This window comes from Euleptes europaea, chromosome 15, assembly GCF_029931775.1.
Source record: "Euleptes europaea isolate rEulEur1 chromosome 15, rEulEur1.hap1, whole genome shotgun sequence".
In the NCBI taxonomy this organism is placed as follows: Eukaryota; Metazoa; Chordata; class Lepidosauria; order Squamata; family Sphaerodactylidae; genus Euleptes; species Euleptes europaea.
Genome location: NC_079326.1, coordinates 19,414,751 through 19,438,837, shown reverse-complemented (window position 1 = coordinate 19,438,837; position 24,087 = coordinate 19,414,751). Strand labels below are relative to the sequence as shown.

General features: G+C 42.5%; 1 protein-coding gene across 1 annotated transcript in view; it reads left to right on the top strand.

The window, feature by feature from the left end:
* The window catches only part of DARS1 (aspartyl-tRNA synthetase 1), a 67,196-nt gene that overhangs the window by 23,556 nt on the left and 19,553 nt on the right, over window positions 1–24,087 (top strand). The window contains exons 5-7 of the mRNA XM_056861103.1: window positions 10,133–10,235; window positions 11,779–11,859; window positions 13,736–13,795. Coding sequence (XP_056717081.1) covers window positions 10,133–10,235; window positions 11,779–11,859; window positions 13,736–13,795 — 244 coding nt within the window. The remainder of the gene's footprint in view (window positions 1–10,132; window positions 10,236–11,778; window positions 11,860–13,735; window positions 13,796–24,087) is intronic.

The following is a 24,087-nucleotide window of genomic DNA, read 5'->3' as shown; positions in this document are numbered from 1 at the left end:
TTGGGCCAGTCACACACAGTCGGCCCTGACCGTGGCTAATATTGGGATGGGAGACTGCCAAGGAATACCAGGTTTATGACACAGAGGCAGGCAATAGCAGACCACCTCTGAACGTCTCTTGCCTTGAAAACCCCAGTGGGTCACCAGAAGTCAGCTGTGATGGCAGCAAAAAAAACCACCCAAAACAGTGCATTCTCCATGCTGTGAAAGTGTAAAATATTGTGGACTTCACAGTTTCAAGTGATTTGCTTTGTAGATATTTATGTGCCTGGAGATGGTTTCGTTTCTTTCAGAGTGGGTAGCCGTGTTAGTCTGTCTGCAGTAGTAGCAAAGAGCAAGAGTCCCGTAGCACCTTAAAGACTAACAAAAATATTTTCTGGCAGGGTATGAGCTTTCTGAAGAAGTGAGTATCTGAAGAAGTGAGCTGTGGCTCACGAAAGCTCATACCCTGCCAGAAAATATTTTTGTTAGTCTTTAAGGTGCTACTGGACTCTTGCTAGTTTCGTTCAGTTCCCCTGGATCCATTTGCACTTCTGACTTTCATATCACAGGAGTCCATGTGGTCTATCTGATATCTAAAGTAGTTGGGCTTCTGGTGCTAAAATAATGCTACTGGTCAGATTTGCGTGCAGGCAGATCACTTTATGTTCTTTATGTTCTTTGGTCATGGCCTGTACACAAACACGGGGTGGCAAATGGTGAAATTAGCTGACTCAATCAATAAGATACTTGCTGAGAATAATAGGCTGAAATTTTTTAAGCCCGTTTCTCAACTGCTGTGTCTGTCCGTTTTAACAGAAGGCTTCTCCAGAGCTTCAAGTTCCTGTCAGTCAAGCTGAGTTTGTGTTGGTGACCATCAACCATGCTATACACAGCTGATTTTTCCCTCTACTAAATGTGAGGCAGTTAAAATGTTCAAGGCTTAGTGTAACCTTTCTAAGAGGTGACATCAATCGATTGCTCTCTTTGTTAGCCCTTCTGCTGAGTTACAGCAAATAAGATATTGAGCCAGTTCTGGGGAAAAGTACATAAGGATTTTCAGGTGTATCTCAATACTGAAGGCAGTAGGGACCTCTCTCAAGTAGTTGGAGGGTGTTGACATGTTCATTTAGCAGCAATTCGTTGCTTTTGGGGTTTTTTAAAGTAGCCTTTTGTTCCTTTTCCAGAGCAGTTGGTAATGGATAAACTGTTCTAAAGAAATTTTACTAGTTGTAATTCAGTTTGCCTGGGCCCTGGGCCCTGGGTCAGTATTCCTACACATAAAATAATAGCTTTATAATAAAGCACACTTCCAGCGCCATCCTACAATTACCAATATCTGTTGTCAAACTTATAACTAGCTGCATGCGTTTTTTGTTTTAAATCAGCAATACTTGATACCTACCAAACCATGATTGGCTACTATACAATGTGAGATGTCTTTGGATTGCCTAGTAAATATTCAGGCTTTTGAATGATAGAACAGGAGATAAAGGAGATATCCATAGCTATTAAACCTTTTATTATTGTGCATCGGGACATAAGAGAAGGAGAAGAGGAGGTTGAGGGGGCACATGATTGCTCTCTTTAAGTATTTGAAGGGCTATCACTTAGAGGAGGGCAGGGAGCTGTTCCTGTTGGCAGCAGAGGATAGGACTTGCAATAATGGGTTTAAATTGTGGAAGGAAATGTACCGGCTGAATATTGGGGGGGGGGATTTACAGTAAGAGTTGTTCAGCAGTGGAATCAGCTACCGAGGGAGGACGTAAGTTCCCCCTCACTGGCAGTCTTTAAGCAGAAGCTGGCCAAACACTTTTCAGGGATGCTCTAGGCTTATCCTGCATTAAGCGAGGGGTTGGACTAGATGGTCTGTATGGCCCCTTCCAACTTTGTGGTTCTATATAGTGACAAACCACTATCACCATTCACCCCATAAACAGAATAATAAATTATAATGTGCCTTGTAATACCTTTACTCAACCATCTCTGATGGCACTTGTTGAAGCCTGAGTAATGTAAAAAGTACTTCTCAGTTTAAATTTTCCCGGCTCCAATAAACCATTTTAGGCAGCATCAGATTGACAGGCAAGAAAATATTCTAAACAGATTATCTCAATCAATTACTATTTGGTTTGATGTTTGGCTGTGAAGCTGCTTCAGCATTTTTTACGTGTTTAACGTAACACGTGGTAGGTTAATTAGTCTGTGGGTTTAACTTCCATTTGAGCCAGTAATCTAACAGACTCATCTGAAACTTTCATTAGAAGTGCTAAAGTATTGATCTCTATTTGTTAACATGGCCGAAGGTGTCCAATAGCAGTTTTGAGTTTCTAGTTTTAGAAAAACCCTTGCTCATTTTTTTTAATATTATTAAACAATGTAAATAAATTGAAGGCACATTTTGTATTCCTGCAGATTTAAAACACACTGGAATTCTGGTTCTTATTCTCTTTTGCCTATATTTAAGCTGAAGGAAGTTGAAAATTCATCTGGCTGGCCTCAAGATGAGTTGTCCAAAAGCTTCAGTTGGTGAAGTAGATACTTGAAGAGCAGTATGACTTGACTTGTTCCAGCTTATGTCATTAGAGATGCCAGATATGAGTAATGGGCCTGTGCCCAAAATATTTTTTATCATAATTAATACACAGGGAACCTCAATCACAGTATTCTTTTAGAGCAGCTGTTAATTTCCTTGAGTAGGGAGAAGGATGAAGGCAGCCCATGCTAACAACAGTGGGAACCCTTGGGTTCATCTGGCTGAAAGATGGAAGGTACTTAGTGAGAATATAAAGAATATTTTCATGATGAGGTTGGTTAATGTGCGTTGATGGTCAGCGGGACTGATCTGAATCACTTGAAAGTATAACACAATATTGAAACTGACGTCATGAAGGCCTGCACAACCAACACGAGGCTTACAGGCTGATTATGGCCTTCTCTGTGGCAACATGCAGCCCCACAGTGGAATTCCAAGTAGCTGTTGTTTACGGCGGTTTCCAGTCATTTTGCAGGGAACATCAAAGGCCTTCCCAAGTGCGGCAGAAGTGCCACATCCCTGCCCCAAACTAGGAAGAGAGAGGAGAGAGAGAGAGAGAGAGAGAGAGAGAGAGAGAGAGAGAGAGAGAGAGAAACAAGGGAAGGAAGGGCAGTGGAAAAAGAGACAGAAGGGAGAAACGGTGGAATGCAAAGCAAGAGGGTGTCCTGGCGAGGACAGATCCGCAATGGTGCAGAGACAGATGTGGACACTTGCAGTGCCATGCAGAGGGGAGACAGCAAGCGCGTGTGCATGAGATGGGGAAAAGACAGAGCACACACAGGGAGAAAAAGAGGAAGAACTAAGAGTTTCACAGCGGGCAGAGTTGCATATTAGGGGGTGGAGAGTTAAAGACAGGATGGGTTGAAAAGCATTGTTAGGACAGATAAAGGTTAATTTCATTTATTGAGGTTTAAATGTGGTCCTCCAACTTGAATTGTCTACCCCTGTGGTAATGTGGTTATATTAAGGATTTTCTAGTACTTCTGCGTGTGTTGGTAATTTTCAGGAGACTTAAAAATAGTCCGTGTTAGTATTTTTGACGAATGACAATGTATTTTAAAAGCTGTATGTTTGGATCTTTTCATCTCTGGTATGAAATTGTTTGGCAATAAGAGCTGAAATGCCACGACTAATGTGGGCCAGGGGGTTTGGTGCTGTTGAGCTTTGGGTTCATGCACTGTCGGAACCACCCCACACTAACTTCAACGATAAATGGCGATTGTTACCAGTGCCATCAGATCAGTAAGCTAAAAAATCAGTAAGAAAACCAGAGTTTCTAACTACAATCAAGCATTGGCTTTGGCTTGAAGGAGAAGCTGAAACCATAGTTCTTGTGCTGGGGTTTGGTTTGCAAAAGTAGTAAGAGGATGAAATCTCAGTGCATGAGGGATGAACATATGGCAGAAGAGCCCAATGTTTGGTTTCATAGAATCAGAGTTGGAAGGGACCACCAGGGCCATCAAGTCCAACCCCCTGCACAATGCAGGAAATTCACAACTACCTCCCCACTCCACACCCCTAGTGACCAGAAGAACTACCTCCCTCTCATCATCTGTCTAAGGTTACAGAATCAGCATTGCTGACAGATGGCCATCTAACCTCTTCTTAAAAACCTCCAGGGAAGGAGAGCTTACCACCTCCCGAGGAAGCCTGTTCCACTGAGGAACTGCTCTAACTAGTTTAGGTAGTGACAGATCACAGCTTAGCATTGTGACAACTGAATCCCAGGGTTTGAAGTATTAGTCTCTTTGGCACTGAAGAAACTCACTGAACCCAGAAAGAAATATACTTAGAAAGCACTTGTAAGGAGAGAATACAGTGCAGAGTGGAATGATTAAAGAAAACTGTGTATAGCGGAGGAGGAAGTAAAATTTAATCCATTGCTGCATTTCATGCCAAAAACTGAACACCTGCATTACATACCACACACGGCCCACTTGTCTGGCCCCTACCATCTCAGCCAGTGCCAAATTTCACGAAGCAAATAGGAAGCCAACGCAAATGAACAGAATTTTCCGTTGAATCAGGTGGCCCAGTGATGTCCTAGTTGACTTTTTAAAAAATGTGAAAATCGTTTGGATGAGGGCTAATGGAAATAGCTTCATAAGCTTTTTGGAATCGAGGTCTCAGTCAAGGGACTTGAATGACAGTGATTCACTGCCAGACCGTGCCTGTGGGGTTGATCTTGCGATATGAAATTGGCGGTCAGTGTTTTTGTACTGATGTAGCCGAGGCTGTAGATGTGTGGTTAAAACAGAAAGTCCTGACTAATACTCAAATAGCAGAGTGTGAATTGAGTGTTTAGCAATCAGTAACTGAACTGTTGGCTTACAGAATATGAACATGATATGCATTTCCGCTGTTGTGAGTGCAAAGTGTAGGGGTGCACTATTTAAACTAATTGGGGGAGGGGCAGTGCCGGATTTACGTATAAGCTAAACAAGCTATAGCTTAGGGCCCCACTTTCTTGGGGGCCCCCAAAAAATTTAAAGGAAAAAAAAACGATGTACATTTCCAAAATATAAGATAAAAAACAAATAAAATAAAACCTACAAGCAGCAGCAGTGTTAATTGTATTTCTGTTCAACAATTACTTTGATAAAATACATGTTATGTGCAAATGGCTTTAGATACCTATTAGGTCCATAAATTACCATATAGCATATATTCAACACAAAAAACAGCGGCAATTTGTTGTTGACAAAGGACAGCTGGACATATAAAGGGCCCCATTACCTTCAATAGTTTAGGGCCTCATCAAACCTAAATCTGGCCCTGGGGAGGGGACTTGCAATACCGTGTTTCCTGAGTCCCTTTGTCCTGAACTTGGGTTGAGGCTCAGGTTTTAATTCCAGTAGTATCTTACTCTTCCCGTACCCCTCATCTTTTAAGGGCGACTTTATGTTTTAAAAGTACGCATCTACAGTTGGATGACGTGGTGGAAAGTGCTTTCAAGTCACAGCTGATTTATGGCAACTCCTGATGGGACTTTCAAGGCTAGAGATGTTTGGAGGTGGCATGCCGTTGCCTGCCTCTGTGTGGGCTAAGAGAGTTCTGAGAAAACTGTGACTGGCCCAAGGTCACCCAGCCAGTTTCATGTGGAGGAGTGGAGAATCGAACCTGCCATTCTTTACCACTACACTATGCTGGCTCTACAGTTGCATGATGTCTGATTCATGGCTACCCTATCAATCAATGCCCTCCAAAACATCCTGCCTTTAACAGCCTTGCTCAGATCTTGCAAATTGAGGGCTGTGGCTTCCTTTATTGAGTCAATCCATCTCTGGTTGGGTCTTCCTCTTTTCCTGTTGCCCTCAACTTTTCCTATCATGATTGTCTTTTCCAGTGACTCTTGCCTTCATAATTGTCTTTTCCAGTGACTCTTGCCTTCATAATGTGACCAAACTATGATAGCCTCACTTTAGTCATTTTAGTTCTAGGGTCAGTTCAAGCTTGATTTGATCTAGAACCCACTGTTGTTTTTTTGGCAGTCCAGTTGCATGATAGCTAGGAAAAAATAAAAACAGGAAGCAGGAAGCTCTGTTTGTAGGTGGAGTGGAATATCAAAGGCAGTCATGAAGTGAGGGACTGAACAGATATCACTGCCTTGTACCAAACCTGACCATTATAGCCTCCAACTCAGTATGTGGGGTCTGTATGTGAAGGATGTGCACTGAGCGGCAGCCCCAACTCAGATTTTATTTTTGTACAGGAGTGTCATGTGAAACTCCTGTAGATCATCATGGGGGATAACCAAGTATGCAAATGTCACACTTCTTCCCACACAAAATCCCTTTTTGTGTAATAATACACATAAAGGGATTTTGTGTGTTAATAGCAAAACAGATCCTTGGAGTTCTCAGATTTTGGGTGAATATCAAACATCTTGTGGAAGGAATGTGTTTCTGATTCAAACGGTGGTACCTGTTTCATCCTAAAATGCCATTCATAGTTCTGTGTAGCTCTGTGAAAGTCAGCAAACTATTGTGCTACAGAAGCAGAATTTTATACCACCTGTGGTTAGAAACACCTTGTGGTAGTTGTCTTCAGAGTGTTTATAAACAGCTATATCCTGTATAATAAGACCTTCTCCTCTGGCATATAGTCTCCTCATCTTGGCTTGTTAATTCTCCTTAAGAACATAAGAAAAGCCCTCCTGGATCAGACCAGTTGTCCATCTAGTCCAGCATCCTGTTGCCCTGGCAGGCCAATAAACAGGGCACATAGGTGAAGACCTTCCCTTATGTTGTCTTCTCACACTGGGTTTCAGAGGTTTACTGCTTCTAAGTATGGAGGTTCCCTTTACTAACCATGGCTTCTAGCCATTGATGAACCTATCCTCCAAGAATCTGTCTAAGCCCCCTTTTAAAGCCACCCATGCTTGTGGCCATCACTTACCTCCACTGGCAGTGTATTCCACAATTTAATGACTCATTGAGTAAAGAAGCATTTTCTTGTATCTGTCCTGTACCTATTGCCCATCAACTTCATTGAATAAATTAGCACTGGTTCCAATACCAAACCTTGTGGGACCCCACTTCTCATCCTGCTCAATCATGGGAACTCTCAGATGATTTCTACTCCCTGCTTCCTGTGGTTTAACCAATTTTAAACCATACTCTTGTTCAGAATTATAACCATTCTATCAATGCTATTTTCTGTTCTCTCAAAAGTACTAGATCATTAATGCCCCACATGTTGTTCAGTAAGGGAGCCAGCGTGGTATAGTGGTTAAGAGTGGTGGTTTGGAGCGGTGGACTCTGATCTGGAGAACTGGGTTTGATTCCCCACTCCTCCACATGAAGCTAGTTGGGTAACCTTGGGCTAGTCAACTCTCTCAGCCTCACCTACCTAACTGGGTGTCTGTAGTGGGGAGAGGAAGGGAAGGTGATTGTAAGCCGGTTTGTTTCTTCCTTAAGTGGTAGAGAAAGTTGGCATATAAAAACCGACTCTTCTTCTCTTTCTTTCCACCAGCAGGCAAAACAAAACTTCATCTCTCTCTCTCCTCTTCTTCCATCTATGAATACAGTGCTTAGATCTGTACATCTTCCATAAAAACTTTCATCCCCAAAGATTTTCTGCCTGAGATTAGTCCTAGGATAGCAGGTGGTACAAATGGGATAGGAAGGAGGGCAAAGATGGCACTTTGCCATGACAAGATTTTTCTTTAATTTTCTCTGAAGTGTTTGAAGAGTGTTTGAACCTGATCTTGGAAACTGCCAAGCTCAAAAAATACAGCTCTATGAAAAAGGCACCTTTGGAAGCTGAGACACCTGCATGAATGTTACAAAATGGCTATATCTGATATTTTTCAGTGTGCCACCTACAACCAGTCTCACTGTTATAAAATGGAGGAATGAGTGGGTGCAGAAAAGACTTGTGAATTAGTCAAAAAATAATGGAAGAGTTGACCATGTTCTCTTTTACTTTGACAGCCTTTTTTGTGGTATTAAAATAAGTTGTGCTTTGAAAAAAATCTACAGAGCAGTTTCAAGAAAACCTGGCAGGTCAAGAAATGACAGTATTTTTTTTAAGAGCCTTCATAGCAACCTTAAATTTACATGGGGTGATTTAATGATGAGACAGAGAACCCTGATTCAAATGTATTGTTCGTTTTTTGCTGAAATGCCACTGATTGCAATGTTATCTTTTAAGGCAGGAAGGTTGTGGTGTTTTTCAAGTTCTTCATCATTGCTTAGCAGACTTATGGGAGCATGTTCATTCTTTAATCTACTATTTGAGTATAATTCACAGGTAGCCTGGTATTAATCGGACCTTGACTTCCTTGCTGAGTCTGCTTTGCAGTCTGTTTTTTCCCCTAGGCTCACCCTCGTCACTGAATAAACTCTACTTATTTATTAATTAAAATACTTATATCCCTCTTTTCCCTCCATATAAGGAGGCTCAAAGCAGCTCACAACCCACATTCACCTAAAATAGGCACAGCACAAAATAGTAGTCGCAAATGTGTTAATGACTGCTGTCGGTTTTCCTTTCTGGAAGAAGAAGGATAATTACAACTATCCTTCCACTATAATATCATCTATACAGGGCTGTCCTTTGAGAAAGCTTTGGCTGGCGATACCATCTGCCATCTTACAGATGTAATGAGATAGGAACACATTCAGCTAGTGATAAGGTAAATTTCTTAGGTAACTTCTAGGCCTGCTTCAGGGTGATAGTCTTGATTGATAGACTGTCATAGCCTGTGTCTTACCTATATTGGTAACACAACAGATTTATCCATATTGTTCTATCCTACCACTGTCAAATAAGATTGACATGCTTCTAAGATCTACCAGTTATCTCCTTGGTGGTGTTGAGGAATAAAATATTTTCCTAAGTATTTGAACCAAGAATGTCAGGATATTTTGTTTCAGCTTTCTTTTGTTTGCAATGTCTTATTAAGCGGTTGCATTTTATGATTTGCAAGCTGCTTTGAGCACATCTTAAAAAATAAAATTCAGATGGATAGGCTGCATTGTGCCTATCATAACGTACATTTGATATTTGTGAATGCAGTTGACATTTAAAGTCTTTTCCTCAAGCTGACCAACACTAAGCAGGAGGTAATTTACTCTCTGTTGACAAGAATTTTGAAGAATGTTACTGCTTCTTACCTGTATGGTAATGTGTAGACTGATGGCAACTAGGGGAAAACAAATATCCCTCACATTAATATCAGTCATTTGAGGTGTGTGAAAAATCTGGGTTGAGAACCAGAGAAATCTACTGATGGAGTGCATAGGGGTTTGACTTTGGATGCGGAAAACCCAGTGTCAAATCCTTGCTCAACCATGAAGCTCACCAGGGGAGGTGGGCTAAAGCTGACTCCTGATCTGAACCTACTTTGCTGGATAACTGGGAGGGAAGGTGGAATGAACTGTAAAATGTCTTCTGTACATTGAAAAGTGCCTTAGAAATGACATGCCAAAAAATCATTGAGAGAAGCTCTGAGAAGACGGAAATGACAACAGGCCCTTCCCATACTAGTGTACCTTTTCTTCATTTCTTTTTAAGATGGGGGTTCTGACCTTCTTTTGCCTTGAGAGAAGGTACCTGCACACATCCTGAAGATAATCACATGACAAATAAGTTTTTTCAAACTCAATGTGTACATCACGTATTTTTCCTTAATGCTTTTCCATTCCTGAGCTAACAGAACGGCCAAAACATACAACTTCAGATTCACCCCTTGTCTAGGCTTTATCTGCACCTGGCTTTAAAAACTGTTGCTTAAAAACACACTTGATTATATAATAGCCCAGTGGCCTTTCTCACTGGCACATAGAGCATTACTTCTTATTTAACATTTCCCAGACTGATGAGGTAATAACTGACTCGGTAATACTGAAGAAATCTCTTTGCAGTTCCCTCTTTTCAGGCTTCCACCCTGGGTTAATTTATTATAGCTGAGAAATTATTTAGAAAAGACCTCTTTAGCCCTCCTTAATGATGTATTCTAAATACCTTTGACATTATGCTCCATTCTTTTGTGGTGGTTCAGCGTTTAAATTAAAAACCAGAGCTTTACGGCCGTCTTCATGGTCCTTCAGATTACAGATGAATACTTCCCATTGCGCTGAGATTATCAAAAGGACTATTTTTTATTGACAGTATTAACAAAGAGAGCATTGTGGACATTGAAGGTGTTGTGAGGAAAGTGCCACAAAAAATTGGAGGCTGCACTCAGCAAGATGTCGAGCTGCACGTTCAAAAGGTAACGGTTTTTAATAACAAAATTTAAAAGTGCCATGGCAGTTAGATTTTATTTTTGCCATTTCAAAGGAGGTATTCCCCAAGAGCAGTTCTACTTTGCAATACTACTCATGCAAGCGGGTTGAGACACATGCAAATACCGTGAATTGGATTAAAATGCAAACAGAAATAACCACGGATCAGTTCTTTTTTCAATGAGATAGAAAAAGGTGGCGAGAGATTCTTGTACCTTTTTTGTTGCCTTTTTAAACAGCTGGTTCTAGACTGTATTTTGAAATGTAAGACCTTTTTTCCTTTCAGAAGCCAAATATGCAGACCAAACAATTCAGAATTCACGTTTCTTGTTTATGATAACATTTTATACCTAAATTTTAGCCAACTTCCTGGCAAGCGAAGAAGGGTGGAATCATTTAACTCATGTAGATTATGGGCACAGTAACAAACATCGCACCACAATGTTTAAATATTGGCCTCGTGGTGATGGTGGTAATTGTAAGGGCAAGATGGTGAATGTTATTAAAAATGCTGGAAAAGGGAGGAAAGGGTAACCCACCTGAGACAGAGCACCTCTCTCATTGTTGTGTAGGAAAACATAGGTTGGGACTAGTGGGGGGTGTTGCTCTCGGCCGCGATCATAGCACTTCTGGTTTACACCCGGAAGTGCTGCATTGCAAGGGGCCTTTAACACTCAAACTCGAAGTTTAAGTGGTAAACGGCCCCTTGCGATTCAGCGCTTCCGGGTGAAAACTTGAAAGTGACACATTGCCCACTGACCCTCAGCTGGTTGGCAGTCAGCCAGCCAGGTGGATTGGCGGGGGTTTGCCCACCACCGCCTGGCACATGGTAACCCTAGTTGGGACACGTGGCTTTTTCGCTGCTATTCAACCAACTGCACCTGGAAAAAAAAAAAAAACTTCTATACAATTATGAAAAATAGAGATACCCTGCACTTCTTTGCACATTGTTGCCCTAAAGAGAAGAGAAGAAAAATGGGCATAAACAACAAATAAATAAATGGTGCACTTTGGGATTGAAAGTAGAACCTAGAGCTGAAAAGGTTAAAGACCATTGGGAGAGGCTGTTGAGAAGATCTCAGTTGCTTCCACAGACATTCTTCCATTGTGGTGTTAGTGTGTTAGCTTTCTTGTGCCTTTTCCCTCTCCTTTTAAAGTACCCTCTGGATGTTTAAAACCCTGGTATGAGACATCTGCCTCTCTATAGCATCTGTACTGCTACAACATGTATTGTTGGATTTTCCTTATTCGCTCTGGGGGTGGGGTCAGAAGTTAACTGTTCCTTCTGCAAATTCATTTCTGGCTCCTCTTCTTGTAACAATCACGTTGATTGAGCGCAAACTTCAGTTATTTCTAGTATTAAAAGATAAAACAAAACCAATGCTGTAGTAATATGTGCTCCTTTATTTCCTGACAGTAAATGATTATGCAAATGTTGTTTCATATTTCTGCCAAAACTATACCTCTGTAAATCATACACTAATTTTCTGCTGTGCTTTTATGCTTTTTGTGTGTGTGTGTTTCATTCAGATCTATGTGATCAGTTTGGCTGAGCCGCGACTGCCCTTACAGCTGGACGATGCTGTTCGCCCAGAGGTGGAAGGAGATGAGGTGAATTTTTGTTTTCAGTGTAAAACAGTGTGTGTTTTAAGGAAGTAGATGGTTAAGCAAGGAATTTAAATTTTAGAAGCTACTGCATTGCATACTTTGTTTATGGCTTTGAATTAATCTTTCTAGTATTGTCCAGAATGGCATGTTTTCCTGTTAGTATTTTCAGTACATAGATTCAGAAAATGGTGCATGAACACATCAGTATGCATAAAACTGCCTTGTACGGAGTCAGACCATCAGTCTGTCAAGATCGGTGCGCTGTTCTTTAGGGCCTCAGGTAGAGGTCTTTCACCATCACCTGTAGCCCGATTCTTTTTTTAAAAAATTGATGGTGGCAGGAGTTGAACCTGGAGCCTTTTGCATGCAAAGCACATGCTCTACCACTGAACCATGACCCCTACTTGATATTAGGGAACACCCAAGCATGGATTCAAAACAGGCAGGGGGAGGTAGGAATACCTTGTTTCATGAGTGGATTTGCTCGCGATAGTTAGGAGCCAAGCCATGCTGTTACCTGTACCCTTGACTAGTTTGAAAACGTTATGCATAAGTATTTAATGATTCATAGTGTTGAGGCTCCTATCTTCAAAGGAGGGTATGAATTCCCAGCTGTCATTCTATCTTTTGGTGGTATAGTGGTTTGGATAAAATTTCCCTATGTTCATTATGAATCAGTTAAAGGTGAACCACAGCTCCTAATAAGTGCTTTAGGTAAAGGAAGTCAGAGATTCCCAAACTTGGTTGTAGTGATCCTCCAGAAAGACCTGTTGCAGTTTTGCCAGACATAATCTTATACCAAAACCAAGCAGATAGAAGTTTCTCATTCTTAATCCACCTGCCTGGAGTCATGAATTAAAAAGGAAGAGAGGAAACAAAGTGAATGAAGTTCCAAGGGGCAGAAAGTCAATGATGATTGTCCCATCAGCCCTTGGAGCAAATAAAGAGTTGTGCCCATATTCTTAAGGAACCGTTTGGTCCATCCCAGTTGGCTAAGCTGGTCTCACACCTTTTGCAGTACTGCAAAGGAGGATGGTTGACTTATCTTACACTTGCCCGGTCTTTAAGTATCATAAGAACATAAGAAAAACCACGCTAGATCAGACCAAGGCCCATCAAGTCCAGCAGTCTTTCACACAGTGGCCAACCAGTTGCCTCTAGGAAGCCCACAAACAAGACAACTGCAGCAGCACCATCCTGCCTGTATTCCACAGCACCTAATATATTCGGCATGCTCCTCTGATCATGGAGAGGATAGGTATGCATCCTGACTAGCATCCATTTTAACTAGTAGCCATGAATACCCCTCTCCTCCATGAACATGTCCACTCCCCTCTTAAAGCCTTCCAAGTTGGCCGCCATTACCACATCGTGGGGCAGGAAGTTCCACAATTTAACTCTGCGTTGTGTGATGAAATACTTCCTTTTATCAGTTTTGAATCTCTCACCCACCAGCTTCAGCAGATGACCCCGTGTTCTAGTATTATGAGAGAGGGAGAAAAGCTTCTCCCTGTCCACTCTCTCCAAACCAGGCATACTTTTATAGACCTCTATCACGTCTCCCCTTAACAGTAGCACCTTGTACTGCAGATTTTGTGTTAAAGCATCAGACCTGGAGCCCAGAAAGCCCCTGTTCAGAAACACCCTTAGTGAAGACAACACAATGCACAGACCATATAGCATGCCCCCGCCTGCGTGCAGTCGAGTTGCTCTTTCAAACTGCAAGACACTTAGCAGGTGTCTGTGCCTCAGGCATCAAGCATCTTTGGTGTGGGCGGCAAACCAAATGCAACAAGGCACATGATTTCTTTTGCTACGTAAACATCATTTAAAAAAAATAAGTGTGGTTTTCATTGTTTGTTCTTTTGCAACTGTTCAGGAAGGAAGAGCTACAGTAAACCAGGATACGAGATTGGACAACAGAGTGATAGACTTGAGGGTAAGGAACTCACTAGGTTGGCTCTGAAATTGAACAGACAGTTGAAGAGTATGGCAAAAAGAGTGTTTGTAGCAATTCAGAATGCCAAAGGATGTGTTCACTTGTTTGCTATACATTTGCTTTACTCTATATGTAACTGCATGGTAACGAAATGTGTCTGCTTGATTTAAACTCCTTGGATATGTGACATGAAATGGCCTCCTCTTGTGGCAGAGTGTTGATCTGGATAGATAGATAGATTCTTACAGCCCATTCCTGAGGTTGGGAGCCAAATGGGCTTAGGAGGCGCCATGACCCCTACACCGGCGTCCGTGCCACTTGCGCCTTCTAAACTGGCACGGACGCCAGCATTGGGGCTCTTATGCTAGACTTCCTGGATTGCGGTGGCAGCACAACTCTCAGACGCTGGTTTGGCCTCCCGCTAGCATCCTCCCGGCACAAGTCCTCATGCTGGCATCCCAGGAGGCTTTCCCGGGGCATTCTGGGGAGTGGAGCTGCCATTAGGCAGCTTCCTAACCCCTTTCAGCCCGGTGTGTGTGTGTTAAGTACCATCAAGTCGCTTCCGACTCATGGTGACCCTATGAATGAAAGTCCTCCAAAATGTCCTATCTTTGACAGCCTTGCTCAGATCTTGCAAATTGAAGGCTGTGTCTTCCTTTATTGAGTCAATCCATCTCTTGTTGGGTCTTCCTCTTTTCCTGCTGCCCTCAACTTTTCCTAGCATGACTGTCTTTTCCAGTGACTCTTGTCTTCTCATAATGTGACCAAAATACGACAGCCTCAGTTTAGTCATTTTAGCTTCTAGCGTCAGTTCAGGCTTGATTTGATCTATAACCCACTGATTTGTTTTTTTGGCAGTCCACGGAATCCGTAACACTCTCCTCCAACACCCCATTTCAAAGGAATCTATTTTCTTCCTATCAGCTTTCTTCACTGTCCAGCTTTCACACCCATACATAGTAATAGGGAATACGATGGCATGAATTAATCTAGTCTTGGTGCCCAGTGACACATCCTTACACTTCAAAATCTTTTCTAGCTCCTTCATGGCTGCCCTTCCCAGTCTCAATCTCCTTCTGATTTCTTGGCTGCAGTCTCCCTTTTGGTTGATGGTGATGCCCCCTAAAGCTACAGTGGTACTGCACCACCTCTTTTCGGCGCAGCATCGCTGTTCTCTACGGGGCTCCCCCCCCCCCATTTTCCATGCTTTTTTAAATACCTGCTCCTCTCCTTATTTAAGATGTATTTATTTCACTACTAGTCAGAGGAAATACATTGAGTGGGATGCTGAGAATATCTGTTGCTGTAACTGAAAACGGAAGTTTAGGGTTAACAGGAGGTCGAGGTTAAGTATCCAAAATACACCTTGTGATGAGATACTGTTTTCACATATTTCTGTTCAGAAAAGTATTTTTAAAAGGTAAGACTTGAATGTTCTTCTGTTCAAAAGCTCTTCTACCAAGCCCTTCTACCAAGCATGGTTTTGATCAGGGCTGTTATCTTGATCAAAACCATACTTGTCCTTGATCACTGGGTTGTATTTTTGAGTCTTCATCTATTTATAAAACGAGCCTTGTGATTTCAGCGACTGCAAGCTGATGAGTTACCTGCCAGCAGGAAACAGCTGCGGCCTGTCTTTTCAGCCACTCTGCACTTCTTTCCAGACAAGTGCCCAATTAATAGGTGACCTTAAGGCACATTTTTGTTCTGGTGCTTGTCTTGAAATGGCTGTTCCTGGTGGTGGTCTATTTGCCTACAGTAGGCAATAGACGGGAAAGAATTGGCTAACTTCCACATTGGCTGGCCATCCGAATGGCACTAAGTCCCAAGCCTTCATTGGCTAAAGTGCCAAAGCAGCGCCATCTCCAAGACTTGCAAGGCTGTGTGTGAAGGAGGTGGTCAGGTGAGTAGGCTTCTGACAGTTCCCATCCTAGCATCTGTTGAGGAGTATCACTGTCCTACCATGTGGCTGGAGCTCCAGGGCCACCGTGTGGTAAATTTAGGCAGCCGCTACCCTGCAAATCAGGAGCCCCATGGCGCAGGGTGGTAAGCTGCAGTACTGCAGTCCAAGCTCTGCTCACGACCTGAGTTTGATCCCAACGGAAGTTGGTTTCAGGTAGACGGCTCAAGGTTGACTCAGCCTTCCATCCTTCCGAGGTCGGTAAAACGAGTACCCAGCTGGGGGTAAAGGGGAGATGACTGGGGAAGGCACTGGCAAACCACCCCGTGTCTGCCTAGTAAACGTCAGGATGTGAAGTCACCCCATAGGTCAGGAATGACCTGGTGCTTGCACAAGGGGACCTTTACCTTTTACCCTGCAAATGCTTGACTGCCTCCCACCCTGGGATCTAACAAATGTTGGGAGAACAATCAGCATTTGTTCAAACATTAAATCTCTGTTCCGAGGTTATGATTACCTTGTAGTGGTGGTGTCCTTCCAGCTTTTGCACTGCAGGCTTAGCCTGATTTTCTCAATTGCAACCCATCCTGCTCTGTCAATACCACAGTCAAGGTCATAAGCGAAGTCTGCAAGTGGAAGTGATCAAATGCTTATGAATGCCAATCCCTGAACCAGCAGCATAAGATACTGTAATACTGCAGTTCTTCCTGCTGCAAAGGTTCTATGTGGTTGAAACAGCTTTGTCTGATCAGCCTTATCAGTGATTGTTCCTTATCTTTCTGGAAGCAATCTTCTATTTGTCCCTTGCGTCGTTGTGTGTGCTATATGAATAAAATGCATCGGAAACTGCCAATGGTAGCAGTTTTCCTTTGTCGTTCTCTAAAAGACCAGTTCTCATTAAAATCGGTGAATCTTTTTCAATAAAAGAAATACAATTTTTTGTGAAAGGCCACCGGAAAAGCAGTCAGGCAAGTGGAGAGTGCTGGCTTTATTTATATTTTTATTTTAATGTTGTGACCCACTCTGAGGCTGGCTTGCTGGGAATGAGGGCAGGCTATAAATACAATAAATACATAAATAAATATTTTAAAATTCTTCTATCCAGGCAGGGAAATCTGCAGGATGATTATTTGGTTGAGTCCCCCATAAAAGTGAAAAGTTTTGCTTGTGTGTTAGCAGCAGCCTCGGGACACATTTGGGAGAGAATCCTCAAATTCCTTTGTCAATCAGTTCTATCTGATGTCATTTAAATACCCATTTAGAACAAAAGAGAGACTGCAACCATGAAATCAGAAGGAGATTGAGCCATGAAGGAGCTAGAAAAGATTCTTAAGCATAAGGCTGTGTCGCTGGCAACCGAGATCAAGTTAATTCATGCCATTGTATTCCCTATTACTATGTATGGTTGTGAAAGCTGGACAGTGAAGAAAGTTGACAGGAAGAAAGTAGATTCCTTTGAAATAGGGTGTTGGAAGAGAGTGTTACGGATACCGTGGACCACAAAAAAAACCTAATAAGTGGGTTCTAGATCAAATCAAGCCTGAACTAACCCTAGAAGCTAAAATGACTAAACTGAGGCTATCATACTTTGGTCACATTATGAGAAACAAGAGTCACTGGAAAAGACAATAATGCTAGGAAAAGTTGAAGACAGCAGGAAAAGAGGAAGACCCAACATGAGATGGATTGCCTCTATAAATTGCGAGATCTGAGCAAGGCTGTTAACGATAGGACATTTTGGAGGACACTGATTCATAGGGTCGCCATGAGTCGGAAGCAACTTACGGCACTTAACACACTCACATAGAACAAGAGGCTAGGTTCTGTGGATGAAGCCCAGTTATCCCCGGCTTTAAAAAAATCCTCGTCAAGAGAGAAGCGAAAGAGCCAGATTTCTAAGAGCAAAGCGATAAATTGATTGTGCATGAGAGAGGGAGAAGACTTCACAATGATATTTCTACATCTGGGGGAAAATACGCTGAATATTAGACAGTCTACTGAGTTCGTATGTGAGTAAAAACTGGTGGTGGCAAGAGAAAAGGAGGGCAGAAAGAAGAAGGAAAACATGTTTCTTATGCCTCACCCAGGCCTCATGGCTGTTTTGTACATCTCACTGTTGGGTTTCATACATGCTTTCGCAGCTGTATTAAAGATATTGCCTGTCACAATTTGGAACATCAAATCAAGCATGGGAAGTTTCATGAAGGAAGGAGAAACCTATTTCCCCCCCCCATCCTTGTTGTCTGCTCCAGCTTTCCCATGACCCCCCCACCCGCTCTCCCCTTCCAGTCCACCACAGCGTTCCTTCTCCCTATCCCTGTTGTTACCTTCTGCCTGCAACCAAAGTGTTTTGTGTACAATTCTGGGTTGTTACGGCAACCCAGAAAGTTGCCTGGACTCCAGAGGGTTTTTGTTTTGAAACATCTGCAATGCACAAAAGTTACTATTAAGGTTTTTTTTGGGGGGGGGTTCCTCCATAAATAAGGTGTTTTTTAAGTCAGGTTTTTCTATGAGCCTTGGGTTTGCAGAACCCTAAATTGCAGCCGTGAATGATTCTGTTGTGCATATTTACCTTTCTCTACAAATGATTGAAGAGCCCCGTGGCGCAGAGTGGTAAGCAGCAGTACTGCAGTCCAAGCTCTGCTCACTACCTGAGTTCGATCCCAATGGAAGTTGGTTTCAGGTAGCCGGCTCAAGGTTGACTCAGTCTTCCATCCTTCCGAGGTCAGTAAAACGCACACTGGCAAACCACCCCGTAAACAAAAGTCTGCCTGGTAAACGTCGTGATGTGACATCACCCCATGGGTCAGGAATGACCTGGTGCTTGCACAGGGGACTACCTTTACCTTTACAAATGATTAGGTACAGGGATTAATAGATGACCCAAAGCTTTAATCAGGAGCAAGTTTTAGGATTGCCCCGATTTCACGTACTTTTTTCAGATCATTCATACTTAGACTCGTAGAGATAGTAAACCTGAATCTGAGCCATGCTACTTCAGACTGCAAGTGGAGGTTGCGTGATGGAATGTCCTTCCCCATGAAAGCATTGTGTACACATAGAGAATAAGTCATTATGGAGTTCTTGTTAATGCCTAATTGTCTATGTCCAGTGTTGTTGTTGCTGTTTGCATGGAGGAGAATTCATTCTGAAGCGCTGCAGTCCAAAGGCGGGTTTGCCATCTTAGTGAGAAGTCGGCTTTAATGTGCGCATTGAACTCAGTGCATCGGCATTCAAATTACACAAAGATGTTGCAGAGTGCTCCTTAAGCTCTAACAAAGCACTTATTTCCACATGGATACCTGAGAATGCACACAGAAGAGATACACTTGAAAGGGAAGGTAAAATATTGCCTCTAGCATTCCAAAAGCAATATTCATTTTCGCATTTTATGAGCAATAGTATATAACACCGAGGCTGTAGTCTCACACGTTATTTAAGACTTGTTTTTGAAGCTTAAACTCCAGAGTGTTTTTAAGATATTCTTTATTGCTTAGTATAGTCTTGAATTCCTTACTGTACTGTTGTACGTATATTATAGAAAAATCTAAAACATTCAGAATAATACAAAATATTTCTCTAAAGTTTGTCTCATTGTTATGAAAACTTGACGATCAGTTAATTGGACATGGCAGCAAGAATAAATGCTTCCAAATGACTTTAATGAAATGTGGTTTTCGGGTCTCTGTTCTCTTGATGGAAAGTCAGGTGTTGGGCTGAGAATTGTAGAATTCCACACCTGGGATACAGGTCTTTAGCTCTCTTTTCCTTTACATTCAGGTGGCTGTTCTTATATAATAAACGTTCAGGGGATATTTTCAACAGGTTTGCACAGTTAATATCAATGCAGGAATGTCTAACTAGGGATTGTAGAATTCCACACCTGGGATACAGGTCTTTTGTTCTCTTTCCCTTTAGATTCAGGTTGCTGTTCTTGTGTAATAAATGTTCAGGTGATATTTTCAACAGGTTTGCAGAGTTAATAATCAGTGCAGTTATATCTAACTTGGACTTAAAATTCCAAATCCGCAGTGACAATGACTTGGATCCTATACCTTCCTTCTCCTTGTGTTCCTCTTTGAATATTGCGTAGGCAGTCCTTTGATGTGGAATGTGCTTCTGGTAGGTGTTTCTGTTCATGTAAGATGAATGTGTTTCAAGGAGCTGGAAGGTGCCTCCCACAAGGTGAACATGGTCTCTGATGGAGGACCACCTTCGTAACAGATGAAGAGAAGCACAAGCAGAAAAAATGTGTAGGACCCAGGGCAAGAGATTCTAAAGACACAACAGAGAGAGGTAGAATTTTGCAGGTGGTTTTTTGTTTAATATCTCTTGTGTCTGTGCCCATTCATGAGCCCCATGGCGCAGAGTGGTAAGCTGCAGTACTGCAGTCCAAGCTCTGCTCACGACCTGAGTTCGATCCCGATGGAAATTGGTTTCAGGTAGACGGCTCAAGGTTGATTCAGCCTTCCATCCTTCCGAGGTCGGTCAAATGAGTACCCAGCTTGCTGGGGGTAAAGGGAAGATGACTGGGGAAGGCACTGGCAAACCACCCCGTAAACAAAGTCTGCCTAGTAAACGTCGGGGTGCGACATCACCCCATGGGTCAGGAATGACCCGGTGCTTGCACGGGGGAACCTTTACCTATGCCCGTTCTTACATTCACTGTCATACACACCCTTCGTTGGTTGTATTCAGTGATTATGATGTAAAATTGTGTGCTTTTTGTTGACCTTTTAAAGCTGTATAATGGAATGGGAAAGGGAGTTGATTTCACACATTCATAATGGGTGTTCTGAAGTCTTGCATGTGTGTGCGAGGCTCACCTTGGTGTGAATGGAATTCTACAAGCGCATGAAGATCTGTCCTGCGCTGTAGCCAGCAGTGAAATGGCCTGGAAGATGGGGGCTGTTATGGGAAAAGCAGGAAAGTGTGTTGTGACCCTGGAAGATGGGGGCTGTTATGGGAAAAGCAGGAAAGTGTGTTGTGACCCTTTGTGTCAATAGGCCATGTAATTTGCCTCAGCGGAATTGGCATACATTTCCTCACACTTACTTAATTGAAATGAGAGATCCCAAGCAATAATAACCTTGAACCAAGAGGACAGGCGGGATATAAACGTTTTAGTAAATTTTAATAAATAAAATAAATTGGGCAATAGAAGTTCAGGAATTGTTTATCTCCATTTTGATAAACCGCGCCTCTCCTTTAAGGCTGAACTCCCTTAGGTTCCAGTTCCCGTCTTTTACAAGGAATCTTGTAATACATTTTCTTGAATGGCAAAAAAAAAAATTGTCTCTATCAAATTGGTTTTCTGCAGCAGAATAACTTTTATAGCTTTTCTTGAAAGGTGCCACAGCAAAGATGTATATAATTCTGACAGTTGTGCCTCTGGTATCCCTCAGCACATGTAGCATTGAGTATTTGACAAAGTCCAGCGAAGCTACTGAAAATTACATGAGCGATTGAAAGTGGTGGGGGTAGGGTGATGGATAGTTGGGCAGACTTAAAAAAAAGTTGTCATTTTTAGAGCATGCCGGTCACATCCTCTTGGCACACCAGCTAAATTTAAAAATGGGATAATTTTGTTGGCTAGCGTTACTTTGGTGTTGGCTGAGATTAAGTTGATGGGAGATTAAATTTTGCCAGTGCATTGATTTTTATGTCATGTTTAAAATGGTTGAACCTTTCATGAATCTTCAAGACAGTGAAAGATATGGCTGGAACCCAGTAGTGACTGAAGACTTCTTATTGATAGTAAATCTGTTGAGATTTTAGTGTGTATCTGAAAGTAGCCTGCAAAGATGCTTTTTCCTCTTCTAATTCAACTTACTTTGGTAGCAGTAGCTACTTGGTAGCCTACATGAAGTAATATGGTGCCCCATCCAGCTCTATTTCAACAGACACCTAAATCACATTTGAGCCTTAAATGGGCACATTTGGTGGCAGCCTGTGAAAGAAAAGTGGCGTTTGGAAAGGCATGGAAATCCAGTTTCCATTTTCCTTGCATTTTCCAGCATGGTGTAGTGGTTAAGAGCGGTGGTTTGGAGCGGTGGGTTTGATTCCCCACTTCTCCACATGAGCGACGGAGGCTAATCTGGTGAACTGGATTTGTTTCCCCACTCCTACACACGAAGCCAGCTGGGTGACCTTGGGCATGTCACAGCTCTGTTAGAGCTCTCTCAGCCTCACCTACCTCACAGGGTGTCTGTTGTGGGGAGGGGAAGGGGAAGTGATTGTAAGCCGGTTTGAGTCTCCCTTAAGCGGTAGAGAAAGTCGGCATATAAAAACCAACTCTTCTTCTTCTTGTTACACAAGTCCTGTCATGCAGTTTTTATGCATTCAGAAACAGGGGAGCCAAGGTTGCCTTCAGTACTGGGTGCTCATTCTACATCTAAGCAGCCATTGTCAAGCTCTCAAATACTAACTCAATCCAGACATAATGCTAAACCATAGTTAAAAGAGCGTAATCGTGGTTTGGTGTGACTACAGTTTGTGATCATTCAGCTGACAAGAATTGGACACCGCAATTTGAAGGACCTTTACAAACAATAACTTGTGTTAATGGTGGTTCTCAGTGATGTCCGGATTGACACGTTATGGCTGCAACTGATGCTCCACCACTAGAGGAGGCAGGCATGAATTTATGAGCCTGAAGGTTTAGCAGGTAAAAATGAAGGCAGCTTTAAGCCATAGTATTCCCGTCGTATGTTTGGCAACATAAACTGCGGTTGGTGCAAATTATGGCTAGGTATGAGGTTGTGTGCAGTGGCTTCCAGCACAATCTCATGCCTATTTACTCAGAAATCTGTTGTGTCCTAATGTGTTTAGAATTGCATCATTAATATTCAAAAGACGATGTAAGTACTGGAGTCTCTCAGACTGAAGTACTGAATTCTCCCAAACGCTGGGTCAAACATAAACGTTGGGGGAATAGAGTTACAAGGTACAATGACTACCTGTTGGTGAGGAACTTATGGAATACAAGTAGGGTTGCCAGGTTCCTCTTTGCAACCAGCGGGAGGTTTTTGGGGCGGAGCCTGAGGAGGGCGGGGTTTGGGGAGGGGAGGGACTTCAATGCCAAAGAATCCAATTGCCAAAACAGCCATTTTCTCCAGGTGAACTGATCTCTATCAGCTGGAGATCAGTTGCAATAGCAGGAGATCTCCAGCTAGTACCTGGTGGTTGGCAACCCTAAATACAAGAGAATTTACAGAGGAGGCTGCCTCTGAAAGAAAATGATGGATTTTCATCTGCTTAGGCTGCTGTGCCCACAGCAGTTTAAATCCAGATGCAGTGTAGAATATTGGCGTGTAGTTTGAAGTGATGGATTCAGTCATTTAGTTTTACGCTGCTGATTCTTATCCTGCTACTTTCATTTTTTTCCACCGTTGTTTTAATCCCCGTAAGCTGCCGTAGGAGCTTTTAGCTGGGAGTGTAGGATAAAAATGTCAGAAAATAAGTAGGGGAAATTTGCCAAAGATCAGTCTGTGATATGAAGATTTTGAGAGACACAACCGTGATGACTTTTCATTGCAACTTTTTTTTAACGTTATTGCGTGCAACCTATATATCTGACAGCTACTGAACGAGTAACAAAATATATTCAGGTTGTCATAAAGACCCTGAAAGCCAAGTTCTTTGTATGGTTCAGTGTTCCTGCTGTTCATTAAGATGGGAATATATGTTGTTCAAGTCTAGAACAAAGATTGAGGCCATTTCACGAGAAATACCAGGCTGCAGGTAATCAGCTGTTCTAATCTATGTTTCTCTTTCATGAGTCTGTGGGAACATTGAGTGCATTGTAATAAGTATGTCACCTGCTGTGGTTCTATCTACTTCACATGGTTCTACTAGAGATGTCCCTACAAGCACTATCTAGCCTTCATTTTTTCCCCTCTGACAGGTTCGCTCGAAACCCTGAGTTTTATGTCTTGAGAAACCCGGGGTGGCTGCAGTTAAGATATCCGTTGGTCAAAAAGCCACGCAAGATTGCCTCCGCCGCTTTTCTCTCTTGCTGTTTGACTACAACGCTAACTTTCCCGCGAGGACGAGTGCTAGTTTAAGTAATATGGTCTGCTGTGTCAAATGGTTGTTTTTGTTTGGCGTTCTCAAAGGATGGTTATCTCATTTGTACTGGCTTACGTGCGTCTGTGGCTTGGTGGCGCATCATGCGGAAAACCACACACCTCCTCAGCCTGACGGAGAAGTCAGGCACCTTGGAGAAAGAACAGAGCGCTATGATGCACATTGTTTAAAACAACAACAAAAAAGACAACCTGTTTCAAGTACAGATGTGTAAAGCTGTACACTCTCAGCGTGTTGCCCGCTCGAGCATTTGTGGGTTTTGATATTCTCAACACATTTTTCAATGGTACTTCGTTTTTGTTCA